The 24,127-nt window shown below is 38.7% G+C and overlaps 2 protein-coding genes across 2 annotated transcripts; both read right to left on the bottom strand.

Moving 5' to 3' along the window:
* Positions 1-1,455: 1,455 nt before the first annotated feature.
* LOC125203947 (putative late blight resistance protein homolog R1A-10) lies at positions 1,456-5,287 on the bottom strand. The gene is made up of 2 exons (XM_048102474.1): positions 5,155-5,287; positions 1,456-4,084 (listed from the first exon to the last, which is right to left on the bottom strand). Exons 1-2 carry the CDS (start codon positions 5,252-5,254, stop codon positions 1,587-1,589), a joined length of 2,598 nt encoding a protein of 865 aa, XP_047958431.1. The 5' UTR covers positions 5,255-5,287; the 3' UTR covers positions 1,456-1,586.
* Positions 5,288-7,216: 1,929 nt separating this feature from the next.
* LOC125205105 (putative late blight resistance protein homolog R1C-3) lies at positions 7,217-10,367 on the bottom strand. Its single transcript, XM_048103921.1, has one exon. It carries the CDS (start codon positions 10,365-10,367, stop codon positions 7,731-7,733), a length of 2,637 nt encoding a protein of 878 aa, XP_047959878.1. The 3' UTR covers positions 7,217-7,730.
* Positions 10,368-24,127: the final 13,760 nt, after the last annotated feature.

The raw sequence follows: 24,127 nt of genomic DNA, 5'->3' as shown, positions 1-24,127 counted from the left end.
CAAAAATATATATATATGGTCTTGTTAGGTTGAGATTTATCAACCTAATTGAGAATTGAGATGCAATCTCAGTCACTCATCCAGAATATTTGTGAAATATCAACATCATGTAGTTTATGTCAATAGAGGGGCATAATTGTAATTTTATTAATTTTTTTTATTAATTTTTTTAAATTTTTTAAATTTTTTTTAAAATTTTTAAATTTTTTATAAGTTTTTTTAATTTTTTTTAAATTTTTTTTTGTTTTTCTATTATTTTTATTTTTTAAATTTTTTTTTCAACTACATATACAATTCATGTCAACTACACATCAAATGTCAACAACTTTATTCAATAAATACTATTTGACATGAATTGTATACGTGTAGTTGACATTATATTGTGTAGTTAACATTAATTGTATATATAGTTGACATGGATTATACACATAGTTGACATTATATGTGTGTAGTTGACATGAATTGTATATGCAGTTGAAAAAAAAATTAAAAAAATTAAAAAAATTAAAAAAATTAAAAAAAATTAAAAAAATTAAAAATAATTTAAAAAATTAAAAAAAATTAATAAAAAATTAAAATTAAAAATTAAAAAAAATATTCATTGAATAAAATTTACTATGATATTATCATTCTGCCCTTTCATAATTAATTAATCTAAAGCTATTTTCCATGTGGAAAAATCTGGACCACTCATTTAATAAAAATGAGTGGCTGATATTGCATCTCATTTCTCAATTAGCATAAAAAATTTCGCTTCATTTATTATACACTTCATTATCTCACTTCACTGTTTCATTTCATTAATTACACACTCCATCTCTCACTTTATTAATTACATACTCCACCAATTCCTTAAAATCCGTGTCATAACTAAATATGACTATAAATCTAGGATGGAAGGAGTAATTTAAAAAGTTTATATAATTGTCTACTGGATCTGAAAAATGGGCTTTTTGGTTTCCAGCAATCAGCCCATTCCTTTTTTTACATGTAGGGTGGCTTCGAGCCTTTTAAAAATGGGCCTATCCCATTCCACAACTGAACTGTTGACCCACTAATAAATGGCATAAATTTTAGGGCTAATTTTAATTCTTTGGCAAAAAATCAAATTCAAGCTACAAAATTGGAGATACTGGCTTGAACTGGATGCACTATTGCACGCTAACTGTTTGAGAATTTGCCTGAAAGAAAATGGAGTCTGCTTTAAACGTTCCTTGCAGGTTTGAATCTTTATTTGACTAGTTATTGGAAAAGTGTTTGTCTCAACTGTTCACTCCTTTGGCTGAGTAATAATTGTAAGCTTCCGTTTGCTAATATGGTATTCATTGTTGGGAACTTAGGAGTATCACTTTTATTATTTAGATAACGTGTGGTTAAACTAATTAAATTACTCTTAGCATAGTGCTATGATTTCATGCCATTGTTTGAATTTAGTTACTATATGTCATTTTCTAATGCATCTTGAATGGTATAGAATTGCTTCTAGAGTCTTTAACTTAGAATTTACAAAATAGGAGCTTATGTAGCTAGTATGAAAATTCTAAAAGAAAACTTTATTCAAAGGGTAAAAGAAAAACTTTACTTCATTATTCTAATGAGCTAGCTAGGTCTTCTTGTTTTTCTGCATCTGCTCCATGAGTTGGAAAGGGAAGAGGACTTGGGGCCTTCGAAGCTATGAGACAAACATTAACTTCGAAGTTGACACTTGCCAAGCTCTTCAGTGCTTTTTCTTTTTTCCAAACTAGAGCTCGAACATGAAGGTCTAGTTCGTCTCCAAATAAATCCTCTTGTTCCTCTACTATCCTTTTCGCTGACACCACTGCTAATTTACTGCAATATTCTAATGAAATAGATTTCAATGTTGCTATTTCTCCAACTTCCGATGGAATCTCCTTTAGTTGGCCTAAATTACGAAGATGAAGCTTCTGAAGAACTGGAAAGTGAGACTTATCCGTCACAATCCAATCGTCTAGACCACCACAAGCCTCCAATTGTAGAAACTTGAGGCTTGCGAATTGGCCTTCAACTGTCTCCCACTTGCCTGTTTTGAAGAAGCCATTTTGTAATACAAACTTCTCGAGAAGGGGCAATGAACCGATTTTTCGCAACATGTCTTCCAATTCAGGATCGGGAGAGGCATCGACGAACAACTTTTTGAGGGAGGATGGGAACCTAACCCTCTGCAAATAGTCATCGCATCCATTTCTAGTGGTGCAGTGGAAGTTTTCCAATTTACTTAAACACTGAAGATAACTAAGACAGTTTTCTCCCTCCATTTGTTGCACATTGTAGATTAGATGCAACTTCTTCACATTGGGAATTCTCTTAACCACCTCCTCATTCAAAAACAAATTCAGAACTCCTTTGAGTGTGTGCAAATTCTCCATGATAACAATGCCATTGCCACCACTAGGATGATCAGGGAGAATCAATCCTTTCTCATGAAACTCGAGATGTCGAAGTTGATGCAATTTCCAAATTTCGATTGGTGCAATAAGGTAACGCCAACAATGAATAATCAATGTGTGAAGATTCCATAGTAGATCAATCGAAGTAGGGAATTTAGACTCTTTATGAACTCTGACAGCTAGGTATCGCGAGTTCACCAATTCAAACACGTTGTCGAGGAAATAAGCACCACTCGTAGTATCTTCATCATATGCTTTGAATGTCCTCAACAATCTAAGATGGTGTGGGATTTGAAGCTCATCACGTAATAAGGAACGAGCATGCGACAAGGATTCTAAGAGTTCGCTTATTAACACCACTGAAGTCTTAAGAGCAACCCGACTTCTGCTATTTAAGCGTGGAGGATCGTTTCTTATAACATGATAAAACCTTTCCTTTTCGACTTCTTCCAGGCACAAATTTCGGTACAAATCATGAATTTTACAGTGCTTAACATTTCCAGTAGACCCCAACCTATCAACTAAAATGAGATTCCTATCAACCAACTCCTTAAAGTATTCTTGCGCAATTATTTCCAAACTTTTCCCACTCCTTGGTTTTAAAAATCCTTCAGAAATCCATAGCTTTTTGAGCATTGACACGCGAATACTACGATCTTCCTCAAAATTAGCCATATATAAAAAGCACGGCTTCAAATAATTTGGCAGATAGATATAGCTCATCCACAATATTTTCATGCAAGATTCATCATTACTTTTAATAACAGAATTTAAATCTTGCTCTATAAACTCCCAATATTCTCTTGTGCGGTCAGACTTTGCCAAAAGTCCTCCTATTGTAATAATTGATAAAGGAAGTCCTTTACACTTTACTACAATAGCCTTCCCAATATTCTCTAACTCAAGAGGACAACTTTCTTTTTCAAACACGGTCTTACAAAACAAATCCCAACTACTAGCTTCATCTAGAAATTCGATATCAACTCTATAAGATTCGTTCAACTGAGAGCTCAAGCTTGATAGCCTAGTTGTTATGATTATTCGACTCCCACATTTTTGGCTTGGAAAGAAAAATCTTATCTTCTCCCACGCCTCGACACTCCACATATCATCCATTATTACAAGATACCTCTTACCACATAAAAACTTGTATAACTTTTCTCTCAATTGAATTTCACTTAGATCACCGAGTTTTTCATTCTCATTCCGATCACATGAGTGCCCAATTGCTTGAATATAAACTTCTCTAAGTGTTTCTATAACATTATAAGTTTGAGAAATTGTAGTCCAAGCACGTATATCAAAATGCTCCTTAACAGCTGCATTAGTAAATAGATTTCTGGCAAGAGTGGTCTTACCAATTCCGCCCATCCCCATAATTGGGATTATTTGGCGGCTGAGTTGGTCTCCGGTCAGCTTATGCAAGACTTCAAGAAACACTTCATCAAACCCGACCATCACGTCGTCCTTCACAGTGGAAGTGGACGTCATGGTAACAATGGGCTTTTGCTGAAACCGAGCTTCGACTATAATCTCCTTCACCTCTTTCGTGATCAGATTCATTTCTTCTATCACCTTCTGTAGATTTTGGTAGAAGTCGTGATCTTTGACGACTGTGGGCTGTCTGTCAATTTGATCCACAATATGGGATTCTATAACATCCTCGGCTGCATAAACTGCATTAGCAATGCGACGCTCCAATGGATCAACTTCATTGCTATCGGAAACAGGGGAACTATATGCATCAAGAAATTCTTGCAAGAAGGCTACACTTTGAGTTAGAGATTCAACTTGTTGTTTGTGGATAGAGATGGGAGGGGAAGGATGTTTTTGGAGGGTATCTATGATATGCATCAGAGAAACCAGAGCTCCATAAGCCGCCATGAGTAACTCTTTCAATGAAAAAAGACAACCAATAATTGAGTCAAGTTGTCCACATTTATTATTAGACAGCTTAGATATTTCATGTGTCAATTGGGTGGTCCTATACTTAATGCCTCAAACTTTTTGAAATTTATAAATCTCATAAATCGTTCCTTATCTTTTGAAAAAGTCGTTTGTATGACCCAAACCTAAAAACACTCATATACAAAAAACATGGCTTCAAATAGTTTGGCAGATAGACATAGCTCATCCTCAATGTATTTAAGCAATATTCATCATCATTGTTAATAACAATTGAATTCAAATTTTGCTCTATAAACTCCCAATATTCTCTTTGAACTCAGACTTTGCCAAAGACCTCCTATTGTAGCAATTGATAAAGGAAGCCCTTTACAATTTGCTACAATATTCTTCCCAATATTCTCCAACTCAAGAGGACAACCTTCTTTCCCAAATACAGTTTTACAAAACAAATCCCAACTATTAGCTTCATCTAAAAAGTTCACACCAACTCTATAAGACTCATTCAACTTAGAACTCAAGTTTGACAGCCTAGTTGTCACGATTATCCGACTTCCATTTCCATTATCAGGAAAGAAAAATTTGATCTTCTCCCACACATCAACACTCCACGTATCATCCATTATCACAAGATACCTCCTACCATATAAAAACTTGTATAATTTTTCTCCCTATTCTTCCTCACTCAGATCACTACTTGAATCACCACTAGCTTGGAAAAGAACTTGTCTAAGTGTTTCTCTAACATTAAAAGTTTGAGAAATTGTAGTCCAAGCACGAATATCAAAATGCTCCTTAACAAGTGCATTCTCAAATAAACTTCGGGCAAGAGTGGTCTTACCAATTCCACCCATCCCCGTGATAGGGATGATTTCGCGGCTGCGTTGATATCCAGTGAGCTTATCCAAAACTTCACGAAACACTTCCCCAAAGCCCACCATCACGTTTTCCTTCACAGAGGAAGAAGACGCTAACACAGCAACGGGGGCTTTTGCTGCAGGTGAGCTTCCACTGCAATCTTATGCACCTCATTCTTGATCAAATTCAATTCTTCAATCACTTTCTGCAGATCTTGATAGAAGTCATGACCCTTAACAATTGGGGATCGTTTGTCAATTTTAACCACAATCTGGGATTCGATAACATCTTCAGCTGCATAAACTGCATCAGCAATACGACGCTCCAATGGATCAGCTTCACGGCCATCAACAACAACAGGGGAAATATAACCATCAAGAAACTCCTGCAAGTAGGTAACAACTTGAGTGAGAGATTCAACTTGTTTTGTGTCGATAGAAATGGGAGGAGAAGGATGTTTTTCAAGGGTATCTATGATATGCATAAGAGAAACTAGAGCTCCATAAGCTGCCATGCTTAACTCTTTCGATGAAAGAAAACAACAAATTTGTTGCACAGAGTTTAATATTGAAAAATAGAAATAAACCACTCTGATTTCACAATTGAGAATTGCAACTTTTCAATGGTGCAGCATTATTGAGATTAATAATTAGTGAAATGCTTACAGATAAGATTTGTGATTAGGTGACCCGTGACCCTACACTTTGCTCTTAACTTTGCATGAAGCAGAAAAAAAATATACAAAAATTGTCTACTGGATTTTGACGATGGACCTGAATTTGGGCTTTCAGCATAATGGGCCCAGCCCAACCCGTTTTCACAATATAATTAAGGTCTCATAGGCGCAAGTCGTACACAAAGAAGTCGATCGACATGGTGAACAAGCTTCATAAAGGCTCGATAGAAAGCTGCCTTGGGCTACTAGGCAAGTCAATTTTTGTGTGATAGTGTCTAATATTGGTTTTGAAAGTTGTTGGAAAATTACTTGAAAGTTATTATCACGAAATTCTAATTGTACCCTCAGATTTTCCATCGGATAGCAAACTTTAGGCCCATGTAAAATTTCAATACTTCAAAACTTGTAGTAGTACTATATTTTATCCAATATTTTGAGTTAGTTATAAACCAAAATTGAATCATAATCTATGTAATTTATGTATAAATTAATTCAAATTTATTATGAATTCCCCACGTGAAATAATAAATATGATGAATCCCATGAGGGCTCGGGTGTCTACACCGATACTCATTTGCATAGAGCTTACAAGAATGAGATGATCAGTGTAGGAATTGAAGGGAGATGAACATGGGAACTAAGATAATTTTTATTTGTTGATTTTGATGTAAATTTAGGTCGTTTAGGCGTGTTGTGTAGAAAATTGTCCTGTTTCTTCATGGTCGTTGTGGTTGCGGAAAAAATCAAGAATTTTTCATTTTTGATCACTTTTAAGGTTACCTTTTTTATGTTGTGATTGCTTTTTACAAAACATGTCTCCTTCAAACATATTCTTTTTAATGTCATGTTTGGGATGTAATCTAAATCTTATAGTCTTTCATTCATGGACTTCTATGTTGGATGTAGTACATGTGCATTTCTTTTGAAGGTGACTGAATTTTATTGTTGGAAAAACACAAAACTCTGAAAGATGTACTCATTTCTCTACAATTAATGTGCAAGTGTAACTGCCTCTAGAAGCAACAAGACATGATTTTTAATTAGGATTTTTGGTTATTGCACTTGTATAATTCAACGCTGCTATTTCTATCTGAAAAACTGAAACTAAGCTGTTGGAGAAGTTTGCAGTAGAGTTATTTTACACAACAGTCAACACACAATCCAATCTTCCATAACACATCCTCTGTTTAAACTTGAGACCCCAAATCGCCATCAAGGTGAAGATGAAGCTTGCTTCTCTACACCAATGTTTATTGAATGGAAAAATGAGAAAAAGAAAATGATACGATGTTACTTGTATCAAGGGTGATCGGCGGCAGATAAGCTCAGTGATCAGTGGTCGTCCATCGCAAACGTAAAAGACAAGCAATGAAAAAGGAGATTTGTTATTTCTTCTGTTGAAAGATATGACAAAGTCTCCTATTTATATTCTAGGACCCTAGGGTTGGTTCGACATGTGATCCGGGAAAGAACCAACAAAGAAAACCCGGAAAGGAGTTTATAATTTCACTCGACTCTCTACCTATTACATAGGAAATAAATTAAAATTAAATACGACAACATAAAAATAACCAAGCTAGCTGTGTCTTGCATTTCGGACGCGAGAGCCTCCCCTGTTCAGCTGTTGGCTCGTCATGCTGCTCCTCACTATTCTCGGTTCTCTCTTCCTCGATCATTCCCCCTTCGGTACTCTCCTCCTCCATGGCGTCGGTATTACATGCTCATGTCAGAATATACAGAAACACAAGTAGTAGAATAAAAGTAACAACAGAAAAAACTAGAGTACTCAAGCGACAAGCAACAAAACTTAAAAGAAAAACACAACTCCAACCAGTCAAGTTCGCTCTTTTCGACATCTTCCATGCTGCTTGATATCCGAGAGACTACCTATTTCCCACATTAACTTCAAAGTTGGCACTTGTCAAACTCTTCAATGCTGCTTCATTCTTCCCAACATTAACTCGAACATGAAATTCCAGTTGATCTCCATATAATTCCTCATGTTCAATTACCATCTTTTTGGCTGACATCACTGCTGACTCACTGCAGTATTCCAATTCAATTGATTTCAGCGTGTTTATTTCTCCAATTGCAGATGGGAGCTCCTTCAGTCTACGTAGATAACAAAGACGAAGCTTCTCGAGACATGGAAAATGGGAGCCCTCCTTCACAATCCAATCTCTTAGACCACCACAGGACTCTAGCTGTAGAAACTTGAGGCTTGGAAATTGGCCTTCAATTGTTTCCCACTTGCCTGTTTTGAAGAAACCACATTCTAATAAAAACTTCTCAAGAAGGGGCAATGAACCGATTTTTGGCATTATGTCTTCCAACTCCAGATCCGAAGGGGCAAGAATAGACAATTTCTTGAGGGAGTGTGGGAACCTAATCCTCTGCAAATACTCATCATGTACGTCTTCAATATCACAACGGAAGGTTTCCAACTTACTTAAAAGCTGAAGATAGCTGAGACAATTTGCTCCTTCCATTTTTTTAACTGAGTGGTACTTCAGATACAATTTCTTCACATTGGGAATTCTTTTCACCACCTCCTCACTCAGAAACATATTCTTCACTCCTTTGAGTGTTTCCAAATTCTTCATAATTACAATGTTATTGTCGCCACTAGGAGGATCTGGGAGAATCACCTCTCTGGACTCAAACACGAGATGCTGAAGTTGATGAAGTTTCCAAATTTCAACCGGTGCAATAAGATCATCTGAACAATCAATAACCAATGTATGCAGATTCCATAGTAGTTCAACTGAAGTAGGGAATTGGGACTTCTTACGAACCCTAACTGCAACGTACCGTGAGTTCACCAATTCAAACACATTATCTAGCAAATAATCACCACCAAACCAAGGAGCAAGAGAATTATCATATGCTTTGAATATCCTCAACAATCTAAGATTGTGAGGCACTCGAGCTTTCCCACGCTCGTCATAATCACAGATTATGGAGCGAGCATGCGACAAGGATCCCAAGACTTCACGCATAAACACAGCCGATGTTTCATTTGGGAAAATGACCCGGCGTTTGTTATTCACTTCGTCAAGATCATCTCTTATGACATGATATAACCTATCCCTTATAACTTCTTTCAAACACATATCTCTCAACAAATCATGAATTTTGCAATATTTAACATTTCCAATAGATCCCAACTTGTCAATTAAAATAAGATTTCTATCAACCAACTCCTTAAAGTACTCTTGTGCGACTGTTTCAAAACATTTTCCACTCCTAGCTGTTAAAAATCCTTCTGAAACCCATTGCTTTTGGAGCATTGACACACGGATACTACGATCTTCTTCAAAGACACCCATATACAAAAAGCATGGCTTTAAATAGTTTGGCAAATTGATATAGCTCATCCTCAATATTTTCAAGCAAAATTCATCATTATTGCTAATGACAATTGAATTTAAATTTTGCTCTATACGCTTCCAATATTCTCTTGTTTGCTCAGATTTTGCCAAAAGACCTCCTATGGTAGCAATTGATAAAGGAAGCCCTTTACAATTTGCTACAATATCCTTTCCAATTTTCTCCAATTCAAGAGGACAATTCTCTTTCCCAAATACAGTCTTACAAAACAAATCCCAACCACTAGCGTCATCTAAAAAACTCATACCAACTCTATAAGACTCATTCAACTTAGAACTCAAGTTTGACTGCCTAGTTGTCACGATTATTCGACTTCGATTGTTGTTATCAGGAAAGAAAAATTTGATCTTCCTCCACACATCAACACTCCACATATCATCCATTATCACAAGATACCTCCTATCATATAAAAACTTGTATAATTTTTCTCCCAATTCTTCCTCACTCAGATCACTACTCGACACACCACTGGCCTGAGAAAGAACTTCTCTAAGTGTTTCTCTAACATTAAAAGTTTGAGAAATTGTAGTCCAAGCACGAATATAAAAATGGCCCTTAACATGTTCATTCTCAAATATATTTCGGGCAAGAGTGGTCTTACCAATTCCGCCCATACCCACGATGGGGATGATTTGCCGGTTGCGTTGATCTCCAGTGAGCTTATCCAAAACTTCAAGAAACACTTCCTCAAAGCCCACCATCACGTTTTCCTTCACAGTGGAAGAAGAAGTCAAGCCAGGAACGGAATTTTGCTGCGGCCGAGCTTCAACTGCAATCTTCTCCACTTCTATTTTGATCAAATTCAATTCTTCTATCTTTTTCTGCAGATCTTGATAGAAGTCATGACCCTCAACGATTGGGGATCGTTTGTTGATTTGAACCACAATCTGGGATTCAATTACGTCCTCAGCTGCATAAACTGCATCAGCAATGCGACGCTCCAATGGATCAGCTTCACGGCCATCAACAACAACAGGGGAAATATAAGCATCAAGAAACTCCAGCAAGAAGGTCAAAATTTGAGTGAGAGATTCAACTTGTTTTGTGTCGATAGAAATGGGAGGAGAAGGATGTTTTTGGAGGGTATCTATGATATGCATAAGAGAAAGCAGAGCTCCATAAGCTGCCATGATTAACTACTCTATGAAGGAATGAAGTAAACCACTCTGAATTCACAAATGAGAATTGCAACTTTTCATAGTATGGTGCTGCATTATTGAGGTAATGGAAATAATGAGATCTGGGTCAATGTGCAAGACAGCTATACTTAGCTACTCTTTCCGTCTCCGTCCCCTATTAGGAGTCACTCTTTGACCGGACACGGGTTTTAAGAAATGTAAAGAAAAGTTGGTTGAAAAAGTTAGTGGAATGTGGGACCCATTTTTTATATTGGTTTTATAATAAAATGTGAGTGAATTGAGTTAGTGGAATGTGGGACCTACTTACTATTTATGGTAAAAATGAAGTATGACTCTTAATTGGGGACGGACCGAAATGAAAGCTCTAAACAAAAATAAGTACTATCCTACTGTCCTCCACTATGTCGGCCCAAATTTTGGCAAGAAGTAAAATAAATTATTTGGACGTAAAACCTACTTATAGTAAAATAATAATGAGTATGATAAAACTGAACATTTAATGGGAGATGGACTGAATACTATAAAAAGTTTCATTACTCCCTCCGTCATAGAATAAAAGTCCCGTTTAGTCCTGTTTTTTTTTTACCATAAATGGTAATAGGGTCTCACCTTCCACTAACTTATTTTACTCACATTTTATTTAAAACCAATATATTCCACTAACTTTTCTCAATCCACTTTTCTTAAGGTATCTTAAAACTCGTGCTGCTAACTCCTAACGATGAACCGAGGGATTAATTGTCTACTATAGTAGACCTGAATGATGGGCTTAGTTTCCAGCAATCAGCCCATTCCTTTTTCATGTAGGGTGGGCTTTGGACCTTTTCAAATGGGCCTAACCAATTCCATAACAGATCTTTTGACCGATTCTTCAACTTTTATTTTATTCTAAATGGCATAAATTCTTGGGATAATTTATGTTTGAATTATAACCTTTTATTGATCTTGTACTCTCTGTATACATACTACTACTATTATCTTTTATTTTTTTTTTAAACCACAGGTGTACTGAATCGCCTTTTGGCGGAATCCGACTAATCCTGCTCGACCGGGCTTGCGGATTAAGGCCGAAAGTACTATCTTTTTTAATTTCCCAATACACTTCTTGTTCTACGCTCGTAAATCAAATGATGTTTAATTTTACCCAAAAGTTTTTTGGGCTTTTAATTAAGTAGTAGCTCGTATTGATTAATCATTGAGTTACAATTACCCAATATCGTAGTTTTTGGTATTTTAGTTGATTCTAGAAAATCGCAGCAAGGCCCAATACGCTTAAGCCCATTAACACAAGAGGGCCCAATAAGTGTAGGTCCATTTTTCAACGGGGCCCAATAAGTTTAGGTCCATTTCTAAGAAATTTGAATGGAGTAATGGAAAGATTAGTAATTCTCGGAAAAAATAAAATCAAATCAAATTCAAGCTACATAAATTTGACATTTTTGAGGTTTTTTCTTCAGAGATCGACGAAGGATTGGGAAGCCTTGTTTGTTTGGAAAAAGGAAAAAAAAAATGCCGTAACAGGTGAAGAATTTGGAGATATTGGCTGGATGAAACACTGGAAACTATTGCACGCCAACTGTTTGGTAGATGTCCTGACTGAAATTGAATTCTGCTTTAAACGTGGCTTGCAGGGTCGAATCTTGGTTAGATGAGTTGGTGGAACCGTGTTTTTCGCAACTGTGTTGAAGAAGGAAATCAAGTTCACTCCTCTCATAGAGTAATTACTTTAAGCTTGCTTCCCTTTGCTTGAATGCTTACGTTTGCTCATAATGCGATGATTTCATGCTATTGTTTGAGTTTAATTAGAGTATATCATCTTTTGATGCATCTTGAATGGTATAGACTTGTCTTTTTTATGTGTTTAGAAAGATCATACATTATTCAAGGAATACAATTCAAACTTTATTACTAGTGATTAAAAAAATTGAGTCCATTTTACAATAGAGCTTGCTCGGTCTTCACGATTTTTGGCATTTTATACATGAGTTGGAACAGGAAGAGGAAATTATGCCCAACACTACTCTAATAAAAATGAACTTCAAAGTTGGCACTTGCTAAGCTCTTCATTGCTTCATTCCGCCGGACTTCAACTTGAACATGAAGGTCTAGTTGGTCCCCATATAAATCCTCTTCTTCCTCTACTATCTTTTTAGCTGACAGCACCACTGATTCCCTGCAACGTTCTACAATAATTGATTTGAGTGTTGCTATTTCTCCGACTTCTGATGGGATCCCCTTCAGATGACGTAAATAACGAAGATGAAGCATCTGGAGATGTGGAAAGTGAGAGTTGTGTGACACAATCCAATCTATTAAACTACAGTACTCCAATTGTAGAAACTTGAGGCTTGGGAATTGGCCATCAAGTGTTTCCCATTTGCGTGTTTTGAAGCAGCCACCTTTTAGTGCAAACTTCTTGAAAGGGAGCAAACCATATCCCACATCGGAGAATGAACAAGAGTTGCAAACATATATAATGACTACCACAACTCCATTAGTATGAGGCCTTTTGGGGAGTACCCCAAGAGCAAAACCGTGAGGGCTTTGCCCAAAGCGGACAATATCATACTAATGTGGAGTTCGGGTGTGCGCCACCGAGACCCTACACTTCTCAAGAAGGGACAATGAACCGATTTTTGACAGTATGTCATCCAACTTTTGGGAACCGAATCCTCTGCAAATAGTCCTCGCACTCATTTATGGCGGAGCAATGAAAGTTTTCCAATCTACTCAAGCACTGAAGATAGATAGCTGAGACAATTTGTTTCACATCATACCTTAGATGTAATTTCTTCACATTGGGAATTCGTTTAACCACCTCCGTATTCAAAATAAAATTCTTCACTCCTTTGAGTGATTGCAGATTCTCCATGATAACATTGTCATTGTCGCCACTAGGAGGATTCGGTATAATCAATCGGAAGAATGAACATTCTAGATGTCGAAGTTGATGCAATTTCCAATTTTCAATTGGTGCAATAAGAACATGCTGACAATAAATGATCAATGTCTGCAGATTCCAAAGTAGATCAATTGAAGAATAGAATTTGGACTCGTCATGAACTCTAACAGCAAGATACCGTGAGTTCACAAATTCAAACGCATTATCTAGGAAATAAGCACAATTCCAAGAAGAAATAGAAGCATCATATGCTTTGAATGTCCTCAACAATCTACAATTAGGCAATTGAACTTCTTCATCCCCCTCTTTGTCGTCATCATAATCACATATTATGGAATGAGCATGCGACAAAGATCCCAAGATGTCACATATTAACAACCCTGTAGTTTTAAGAACAATTCGACGCTCACTACTTCTGTGTAGATGATCATCTCTTAAGACTAGATAAAACCTTTCCTTTTCAACTTCTTTCAAACACAAATCTCTCAATAAATCATGAACTCTACAGTACTTAACATTTCCAATAGATCCCAACTTATCAACTAAAATAAGATTTCAATCAACCAACTCTTGAAAGAACTCTTGTGCTGTTGTTTCCAAACATTTTTGGCTCGGTTTTAAAAATCCTTCAGAAATCCATAACCTTTTTAGCATTAACACACGGATACTATGATCTTCATAAAAAACACCCATATACAAAAAACATGGCTTCAAATAGCTTGGCAAATAGATGTAGCTCATCCTCAATATTTTCAAGCAAAATTCATAATCACTGCTAATAATATTTGAATTTGAATTTTGCTGAGATTTTGCCAAAAGAAATTCCGTCCCGAAATTTGGTACCTCTAGGGGAAGAGTTCCGGGTATAGTTCCATCATCTTATCCTCGAGCTCCCACGTGGCTTCCTCTGGCCCGTGGTTTCTCCATTGTATTTTCACGTAGGCAGTGGATTTATTTCTCGAGGATTGGACCTTTCGATCCAAGATCATCTGGGGTTGCTTTCGTAGCTCAGGTCCGGGTATAAGGCAACATCCTCGTAACGAATCACATGCTTCGGATCGAACACGTATTTTCGCAACTGCGACACATGAAAGACGTTGTGCACATTCCCAAGGCTGGGCGGCAGCGCTAAACGATAAGCTACGGGTCCTACTCCTTCTAAAATTTCGTACGGCCCGATGAAATGTGGTTTCAGTTTCCCTTTAACTCCAAAACGCGTTATCCCTTTCGACGGGGATACTTTGAGGAAAACTTTATCACCAGCGTGGAATTGTAAGTCCGTCCGTCGAACGTCGGCGTACGACTTCTGTCTGTCATGGGCTTCCTTCATTCGCGCGCGGATTTGTCGAACGATTTCGACCATTTCTTCGATTGCGTCAATTCCAAGTGTCCTTCGTTCGCCAACTTCATCCCAGTAGAGCGGAGATCTACACTTTCTTCCATAAAGTGCTTCATATGGCGCCATGCCGATCGTTGCTTGGAAGCTGTTGTTGTAGGCGTACTCGATCAAAGGGAGTGCGGTCTCCCAACTTCCGCCTCGGTCGAGAACCACGGCTCTTAGCATATCCTCGAGAGTTTGTATCGTTCTTTCGGATTGTCCATCGGACTGTGGGTGAAAAGTCGTGCTAAAGTTTAATCGGGTTCCTAGTTCGCGTTGTAAGCTAATCCAGAATTTCGAGGTGAACTTCGGGTCACGATCAGACGTAATCGTCACTGGGACTCCATGTAATCGTACGATCTCTTGGATGTAGATCCGAGCTAGCCTATCCGATCCATGGGTTACGGGAATAGGTATGAAGTGTGCACTCTTGGTAAGTCGATCTATGATCACCCAGATCGCAGTGTTCCCTTTTAGGGTCCTCGGCAACGCCGTCACGAAGTCCACTCGGGTATCTCAAGCGGTTGTAGCTTCTCGTACGGTCGTTGTTGTAGGGCTTTCACCTGTTGGCAGGCTAAGCAGCGCTCCACGAATGCTGCGACATCCCTCTTCATGCCGTTCCACCAAAAGGACTTCTTCAGATCCTGGTACATCTTTGTACTCCCGGGGTGAGCAGTGTATGGGGTTTCGTGGGCTTAGCTCATGATCTCGTTCCTAAGTCCCTCGTCGTTCGCCACGCACAGTCTCCCTTCAAAGGTGAGAGCGTTGTCGGAAGCGTCGCTAAAATTTTCGGATTCACCGGTTCTCACTTTGACTCGAATCTCCTCCAATCTCACATCTAGCCGTTGCAACGATCCTCGTCCTTAGTTCAAGTTCTACTACTAACGCGGCGATTCGGCCCTCTACGGTTTCGGGTGTCCTAACTACTTCTATCCGCAGCTTACTCAATTCTCGTACTAAACTTTCCTCTTCTGTCAGAAAAACAGCGAGTTGCGAATGGTCTCTACGGCTTAAAGCATCTGCTACTACGTTTGCCTTGCCGGGGTGATAGTTGATGCCACAATCGTAGTCCTTCACTAGCTCGAGCCACCTTCGTTGTCGCATGTTCAGGTCCTTCTGCTCGAAGAAGTACTTCAAACTCTTATGATCCGTAAAGATTTCACACCTAACTCCGTAGAGATGGTGCCTCCAAATCTTTAGGGCATGCACTACTGCGGCTAACTCTAAATCGTGGGTGGGGTAGTTCAATTCGTGCGGTTTCAATTGTCGTGACGCGTAGGTGATCACCTTGTTGTTCTGCATCAACACGCATCCTAATCCGACCTTCAAAGCGTCGGTGTAAACTACGTAATTCACTCCAAGCTCTGGCACAGCTAACACGGGGCAGTGGTCAACTTTTCCTTCAAAAGTTGGAAACTCGCTTCACAATCCGGTGTCCAGTTCACCTTGATTCCTTTCTTCAGTTGCTGGGTCATCGGTCTCGCTATCTTGGAGAATCCTTCTATGAACCTTCGGCAGTATCCTGCCAAACCCAGGAAACTCCGAATCTCGTTCGGCGTCGATGGCGAATTCCACTCTTGCACTGCCTCAACCTTGGCGGGGTCCACTCGGATTCCTTCTGCCGACACGATGTGTCCTAAAAAGTTGACTTCCTTCAGCCAGAATTCGCACTTGCTGAATTTGGCGTACAGCTTTTCCGTCCTCAACGTCTCCAGCGCGATTCGTAGGTGTTCTGCGTGCTCCTCCTCGTCCTTCGAGTAGACTAAGATATCATCTATGAACACTAAGACGAACGTATCTAGGTACGGGTGGAAAACTCGGTTCATCAAGTCCATAAACACTGCTGGGGCATTCGTCAGACCGAACGGCATCACAACGAACTCATAGTGACCATATCTGGTACGGAATGCGGTCTTAGGTATATCCTCCTTTCGCACTTTCAGCTGATGGTATCCGGACTTCAGATCCATCTTAGAGAATACGTCGGCTCCTCGGAGTTGATCGAACAGGTCGTCTATCCTCGGCAATGGGTACTTGTTCTTGAGGGTCAATTTGTTCAACTCTCTATAGTCAATACACATTCTCATTGACCCGTCTTTCTTCTTCACGAAGAGCACCGGTGCGCCCCATGGAGAAACACTGGGCCTAACGAAACCTAAATCCATGAGCTCTTGTAACTGAATCTTTAGTTCCTCTAACTCCTTAGGCGCCATGCGGTACGGTGCCTTCGATATAGGTGCGGCTCCAGGTTCAAGGTCGATCGTAAACTCTAACTGCCTATCTGGCGGCGGTCTAGGTAACTCTTCGGGAAAAACATCCGGAAAATCTCGTACAACAGCAACGTCTTCAAGCCTCCTTTCCTCCTTCTCTTCTCCGTGGAGATAGACAAGGTAGGCTGGGCGTCCTTTCTTCATCATGGCGGTGGCTTGTAACGCAGAGTTTATGGCGGTTCGCCGGTTCATCGAGATTCTGTGGTATACGATGGGTTCCTTATTCGGGGCGTGTAGGGATATTTGCCTCTCGTCACAACGAATCATCGCAAAGTTCGCGGTCAACCAGTCCATTCCTAAGATTACGTCGACATCTCTTATAGCCATATCTCGCAGATCGTAAGCGACTAACTTAAGTTCTCCTAGTACGATTTCTACGTTCGAGCAAGTTCGCGAAATTTCTATAACACGACATTCGATTTCCTAGCTGCTCGATATAAGCAGTTCGTAAATGCGAAATATTTCTCGTCTCGTTCTATTGGTCATGTCTACACCTCTTGTTGGTGTATCATTTCAGCGCGTGTCTGTCTGTAGAATTTATTTCCCACGTGTATCTTAAAGGATTTAAGCTTTCGCCTTCCCTTGCCGTGTCGCATCAAGAACTCAGAGTATGTATTAAGAACTCAACTTTTAATCAAACAGTCTTAACTTGGATATGGGCCGATTTCAATTCGAAGAAGCACCACAAAATGTCTTTCATCGGAAAGGCTCCAAACTTTATCAAGGAAACAAGAATAACATCTCTAGCTCGACACTTTCAAATCTCCTCATTGACAATTGGTTTGAACTGAGCGAGGACTAAATTCCATTGAACATAACTCGTCCATTCTGAGAATTAAAAGTTTAGAGGTATCAGGAAAAAAACTCATAGAGCTTGAGAATATAATTCTGATGAGAGCTCGAAAGAACATGGGATGGGTCATGAAAATAGGGTGAAACCCATTCTGATGTACTTGTAAAATTATGATTCTTCTTATAAGTAGGGTTCAAGGAATGATCATACAGTAGCATTGAAAGAAGGCAGTTGCGCAAGAAAGGACATGGGACAGTTGCACAGCAAGATGAAAGGTTCTTGGAGAAAACAAAATGGGCAAGTACATTCACGAAATAAGGTAGTAAAGAGTGGAAATGACTCATTGCAAGATAAGATAATAAGAAGGTGCGAATTCCCATAAATCTCAAAAATGTGGTCTCAAAGGGGTCTCAGTACAACGAACGAAAAAGAGTAATGCAAATGCGAAAGTAAAATGGTAAGGTGAATAAAAGCTTTAGAAATCTCAAATCCCATACCAGACTGCCCGATCAAAATTTGCAAAAATTTTGGACAGCGGTTATTGATCAAACATGTCAAGGCCTAAAACAATCAGTCGCGTCAAAATTTAGGAATATAGACAGATGTCATAAAGTTGCACTAGTAATGGTTCAACGGGTTTGTTGAGGGCAACTTAAAGTGATTGGAACTTTTCAGAACCATTAAGGAAGAAGAGAACATGATAGCCTTAACTTGGTACTGAAGAAAGAAAAATCATTGGGTGTGAAACAATATACGTAGTGAAACCGAGCTAAAAAGAATTTCACTTCTGCCAGAAAGAACTTGCCACAAACATGGTTACAAAATAAAGGGGTGAACCAAAGTTCCAAGAAGAATGTTTCATCCTTTAAAGAAAAACAGGTCTGGAGATGTGATCATACTGAAGGTCATAACTACAAACAACTTTAGGAATGAAGTTCAATGACGGAAGCTCATAAAATCAAATATCGTTCTTATGAATTTGAAGAATACTACTCAAGCAAGAGGTCCAAAGTTACGAGGACAAACACAAATTTTACGCCAAGTGAGTCATGACTCGATATAGGAAAAGAAATAATGGGTATCACTTGAAAATTGTGAGTCAAACGAGGTGTTTAAATAGATAAGGGTTCATGGTTATTCAAAACGTCCCGAAAAGAACTTAGGATCCAAGTAAGTACTGTTGATTTAAATATCGGTCATTCTAACTACGAAGGTCGCACTCCCTAGCACATCTCTCCCGAGCCTGATCATGGTAACGTCGTTCTATGAATCCGTGGATTCCAAGTCGAGATTCATCGTATCGTCGAAAATAACTAAATTTGATGGTCGCATCTTCAAAGTCTTCTTCTTGCCGTGCCACATAGTCTTTTCGATTGCTATTATACACGTGGTCTTAATGTGTCGTAAACGTCGTCGTATTTGTGTCGCGTCGCCACTTTGGCATGGCATGCAAGACTGCATGGTTTTATTAGATCTTGGGTATGATCTCGCCATTGTAAGGGTACACCAAGGCTCGAAGTATACTTATTTCTTTGTTGGTTCTATCACTCAGGAAAGTGATACTGCAGTTGTCAACCTACAACTAAGTTCTAGCACGTTCAGTCTGGCCTACTTCTTAGGCACTCTATAATTTCAAGCATAGCTTGGAGTCTTATACTAGTCATCCCGTGTTTCTACTGTTGATATAAGCGCTGTGATCGTATAACTAAGTCATGCTAGGTTCCAAGTAGTCCAGATCTAAGCATCGCAACATTTCAACATAAATCTCACGTAATCACATTCGCAACAAAGTTCAAAAGTTCCCCATTACCGCACAAACTTCATCCTATTGCACAATTAACAAGTTTATTTGAATAACATATTTCACCACATAAATCATTTGATGTTCCATAGCATATCAAGCATCGTATATTAATATATGTAAAGATTAGCACTTAGTCAATGCATCATCCACAAAATCGCATTTCCAACTTCATGCAGTTCATGTCCATCTATTTCACAATCACATAATTGCAACTACACATGCGTCATACTTCGCCTTCACAATTTCAAAATCATATATTTTCAACCAAATATGCATTAAAATTTTCGCCTTCCAAGTAATCAACATGTACGTCCTTCAAGTTAAACTTGCAGTTTGAATATGTAATAACAAATCTCAACATCAAGCAACACGTGTTCACAATCATATCTCCATATGTGATACATCATGCCTCATTATTAAACAAAAGCAATTACACATTTGCATAGTATGGCTAAATTCTATAAATGGGGAGTTCTACAAAAATGGTTCCACCAATAGGCTAGTTTTTTTTTTGTTTCTGCAAATAGGTGATACGCATTCTAAGAATGCGTATCTAAGTCGCGCTTTTTTGTTCCCAAAAACAGAAGAAAACGCGGAGGGGAGGGGAAAAACGCATTCTAAGAATGCGTATCCCAAATACGCATTCTTAGAATGCGTATTTGAGATATGCATTCTTAGAATGGGTTTTTGACCTTCATAAATTGATGAACAGAACAGAATCGGGCAGAAGCTGCGCGAAGAATACAGCCTTTTTGCCTGCGAATTCCGTGCGCCGCTGCCTCTCCGCTGCCGCCGCCGCCGCCGGTCCCCCTCAACCCACGGTAAGTATACCTCTCTCTCTATTCGCGGGCAAGGAGGCTGGAGTCCGCAGAGGGCAGAATGCTTCTGCCCGATTCTGTTTCAGGACTAACTTTATAAAGTGAAATACGCATTCTAAGAATGCGTATTTAGTTTGAACTTCTGATTATTTGGTTTGACCGCCGAATCACCTTAGTTACGCATTCTTGGAATGCGCATTTCAAATACGCATTCTTAGAATACGTATCACCCATTTGCAGAAACAAAAAAAAAACTAGCCTATTGGTGGAACCATTTTTGTAGAACTCCCCATTTATAGAATTTAGCCTGCATAATATCTCCTGTTTCATAACTTCATCACATTTTCCAAAAGCCATAGTATTTTCTTCATATTTCACATAGGAGTTGCTTCGTAGCAGCCAAGTAATCACATTTCACATCTCACAATTTCACAAACTCGCATACAATACTTGTCAGATCACCATTCGGGAAGCATCGCTTCACAATCACACCATGTATCCAATTTCTAAGGCATGCTTTTCACAAAGAAATACATTTTCCACCGAAATTTTCAAGAGCATAAAGTTTCAATCATAAGTCATAGTAATACAATGTACCTCTTTCTTCGTGGTTGAACGGGACGAGTTGCGGTGTTGAGCCTTCCATATTTAGTTCATTAGTATAAGAGTACAAGGATAAATTCCTATATTTTGAACAAAGACTCTTGGGTCCAGAGCGGAAAGAAACTGAGGCTCTGATACCAACTGTAACAGCCCGCCCTCCTAGGGTACAATAAATGCGGCGGCTGCTACCAAACGGATTCCAAAGAAGTAAACATAGGCTAGGGTTTCATTTAAAGAGAGTTGACCAAGGTACTTAAAGGAAACATCAGAGCATTTAAATCAACAACTTAACCTAGAATCTTAAATAAGAAAGAGAAAGGGGTATCTTAAATAACGATCAGAGTCTCAAGAGTACGACAAAATATCCAAGATAAAAAAAGTCACAAGAAAAGGGCTAAGGCCTCAAACCGAAGGCAAGACGCAAATATCCCAAAAACAAATCCTAAAGTGTATCAAAATTCAGCGAAAAGCGACCAAGAGAAAGAATAGCTATGTATGAAGACACAACTACGCTTAAAGTTCATAACAACCATCTTAATTAATTATCATGCTCAACACCCGCCACCGCTCGTCATCGTTCAACCTGCACATAAGGAAAACACATGCAGGGCTGAGTATTTTGAAATACTCAGTGAGCTCATTGCCAAAACATTTATAAGTTATACCACCCTTACCAAGTGAACTCGAGTTTTAAGCAGTTATAAGAGAATATCACGAGTATCACAAAATATATTTTCCATAGACTGGCCAGTCAAAATAACTCCCCATTTTTCCTCAACAAAACCAACAATCACAATCATTCCATGGTGCGACGAAAGTGTGGCCACACTTTTCGCCCACGAGACCGACCGACTAGCAAGGACGGCTCCCGATCCCCTTGTGTACACAGCCTGGTAGGGCTTGCGGCCCATACTCAGACCCGAATTCGTATAATCATATCCATAACCATATAGCCCAATGGAGCGAACTCACAAACTAGGCATCAGGCGCACAATATCACAGATAAATAAACATAGGCATGGCATAAAAGAGAGTTTTAAGAGTAAAGCCCACCTCGACTGCTTAGATTTCAAGTAGTTTCGCTTTTCCGTTATCCGGCTTCGCAACCAAAGTTTCACCTTTTAATCACATAGGCACATATCACAAATTAGGTTCAACACTACTCTTACTCATGCATGTCTCAAAACTTTTTTCCTTTTTCCCATAGATTTATCTTATCATTACTAATCAATCAAAATCATGTTTATCACACAAGAATATTTAGCCATCAAACACACACTACACAAACACTACACACACACACACACATCGCACATACACACACGCCACACACACATACACGACACACACACATACATATTCTCACATCCCTTTTATCCCAATTTCACTCAACCAAGATGCATGAGGGTTCAAGAAGACCGATTAATCGTTAGAAAGAAGAGGAATCGAGTAGAATCAAGAAGATGAATATAGAAATACCTTAAGAGAGAAAACGAACGGTAGAAATTAAGTATTAGACTCTTTTCTTCAAAATTCTTGGATCAAACTTCAATTTCTTCTCAAAGGATGAAGGATTAATGGAGTATAGTAGAAGAAAATTGAGGGAGAATGGAAGATGAGAGGGGGCGAAAATTATGGGGTAGGGGGCGAAAATATGGGGGCTAGGGTTAGGGGTTTTGGCTCTTATTTATAGAGTCCAATAAGATCTTTAGAATATTTGGTAAGATTCTATTCTCCACAATTAAATAAATAAACATTGTGGAGTAGGGAAGAAGAATTAACAAAAATAGATCCTAGGGCAAATCCCATAGTTTTCGAAAATTAGGCTTCTAAAATAGCCAAGACTTTGTTTTGGTATATTTTACGGAGTAGAATAAAATATCACGGAGCAAAAATAAAAATAAGGATTCTCCCACTTGGAGTCAAAAGAGGCGTGTAGTAGCCTTTTTAAATAAGGTATGGATTTTTGAATATTAACTAAAATAAGGTAAGGCAAGATCTCTTGAGGTATGGAAAGATTTGGTAGAATATTTAAATTCTAGGTATGGAAGGAAATCAAATAAGGGATTAACTAAAATAAAATAACTCTTTCCTTCCCACAATAGGTGATTTTCGAAAATCACCAAGGCAACAAGGGGCTCGATTTTCCTCTTTAAAAAAATAAGGAATAAATAGGTCTTGGATTTAATTTGGATAAATATCCCAAGAATTAAATTGAATCCGGAAAAATAGAATTCCTCCTCTAAAAATCAAGGGGGGTTCGAAAATCTCAAGAATTGGGAGGCTAGTATTTATGGAAATTTTCTCTAATATTCTCACTCACACTTAGACAATCAATTTACCACATAATCTCATAATTTAATAAATCACATGCCACATCATAAAATAAACAAGTTTGACTTTTCAAACTTCCAACGCAAACCCTAGACTCAACTTGGCCATATCATCTCATGAAATAAATGCATTCTCGACTCCACGTCATCAATAATAAATTTTAGGGCTCTAAAATTAGGGTTCTAAATTCCGAGATGTTATAATGGTGTTCCCAGCGATTTTGTCGTCTACAATGATGTTGAGGTTCCCAATGAGACACACAAAACAATTCATTTGGATTCGTCAGTTCTAGAGGTGGCCACAGATTCTTGCATCGACGAAGATGTCTTGTTTGATGCGAATTTGGAAACATATAACACAAATGTGGATACTATCGGCACCGAACCCGTTATCGGTGACATAGATGCTGATTGGAGCTGTCCATCGCTTCAATTGGGTGATGGCAATGGAGTTCACATATTTGACCCAGGAGCTTTTGAGCCAGATGATGGTTCCGTCGGTGAGACCTCAAGCAGACTTCAACACGGTAATTCCATGCTCTCCTCTTGTGAAGATGCTGATCGGAGCAAGGAACCATCTAAAGCAAGAAAAATTACTACCATTACGGCATTTGAATATAAGCAGCCACCTATTGACTTAGTGATGGGTGTGGATGGGGAGTTTAAGCTCTTGAATTGCACGGTGAAGTGGGGGACTGATGAGCAGCAGAGTTGTGATGCTTGTGGGACTTGTAGACCGTTTGGGGACTGTGATATTCGGGCTTCAACTATATGTGGCAGGTGTTCGAGCTTGTTGACAAAGGAGAAGAGGATTCTGGGAACATATTGCAATATGCTACTGGTGGAACTC

The sequence above is a fragment of the Salvia hispanica genome, chromosome 2, assembly GCF_023119035.1.
Source record: "Salvia hispanica cultivar TCC Black 2014 chromosome 2, UniMelb_Shisp_WGS_1.0, whole genome shotgun sequence".
Taxonomy (NCBI): Eukaryota; Viridiplantae; Streptophyta; class Magnoliopsida; order Lamiales; family Lamiaceae; genus Salvia; species Salvia hispanica.
The sequence above is the reverse complement of the archived record's forward strand: the minus strand, read 5'-3'. Positions and strand labels throughout refer to the sequence as shown.

What these genes read in the sequence shown, in the direction of transcription:
- LOC125203947 (XM_048102474.1), bottom strand. Translation starts at nt 5,254, where the DNA reads ATGGTGGGCTTTGGGGAAGTGTTTCGTGAAGTTTTGGATAAGCTCACT. An exon ending in CACGGGGATGGGTGGAATTG is followed by an intron (nt 4,085 to 5,154) that starts GTAAGACCACTC and finishes TTGCTAATGCAG; the next exon opens with TTTATGCAGCCGAGGATGTT.
- LOC125205105 (XM_048103921.1), bottom strand. Translation starts at nt 10,367, where the DNA reads ATGGCAGCTTATGGAGCTCTGCTTTCTCTTATGCATATCATAGATACC.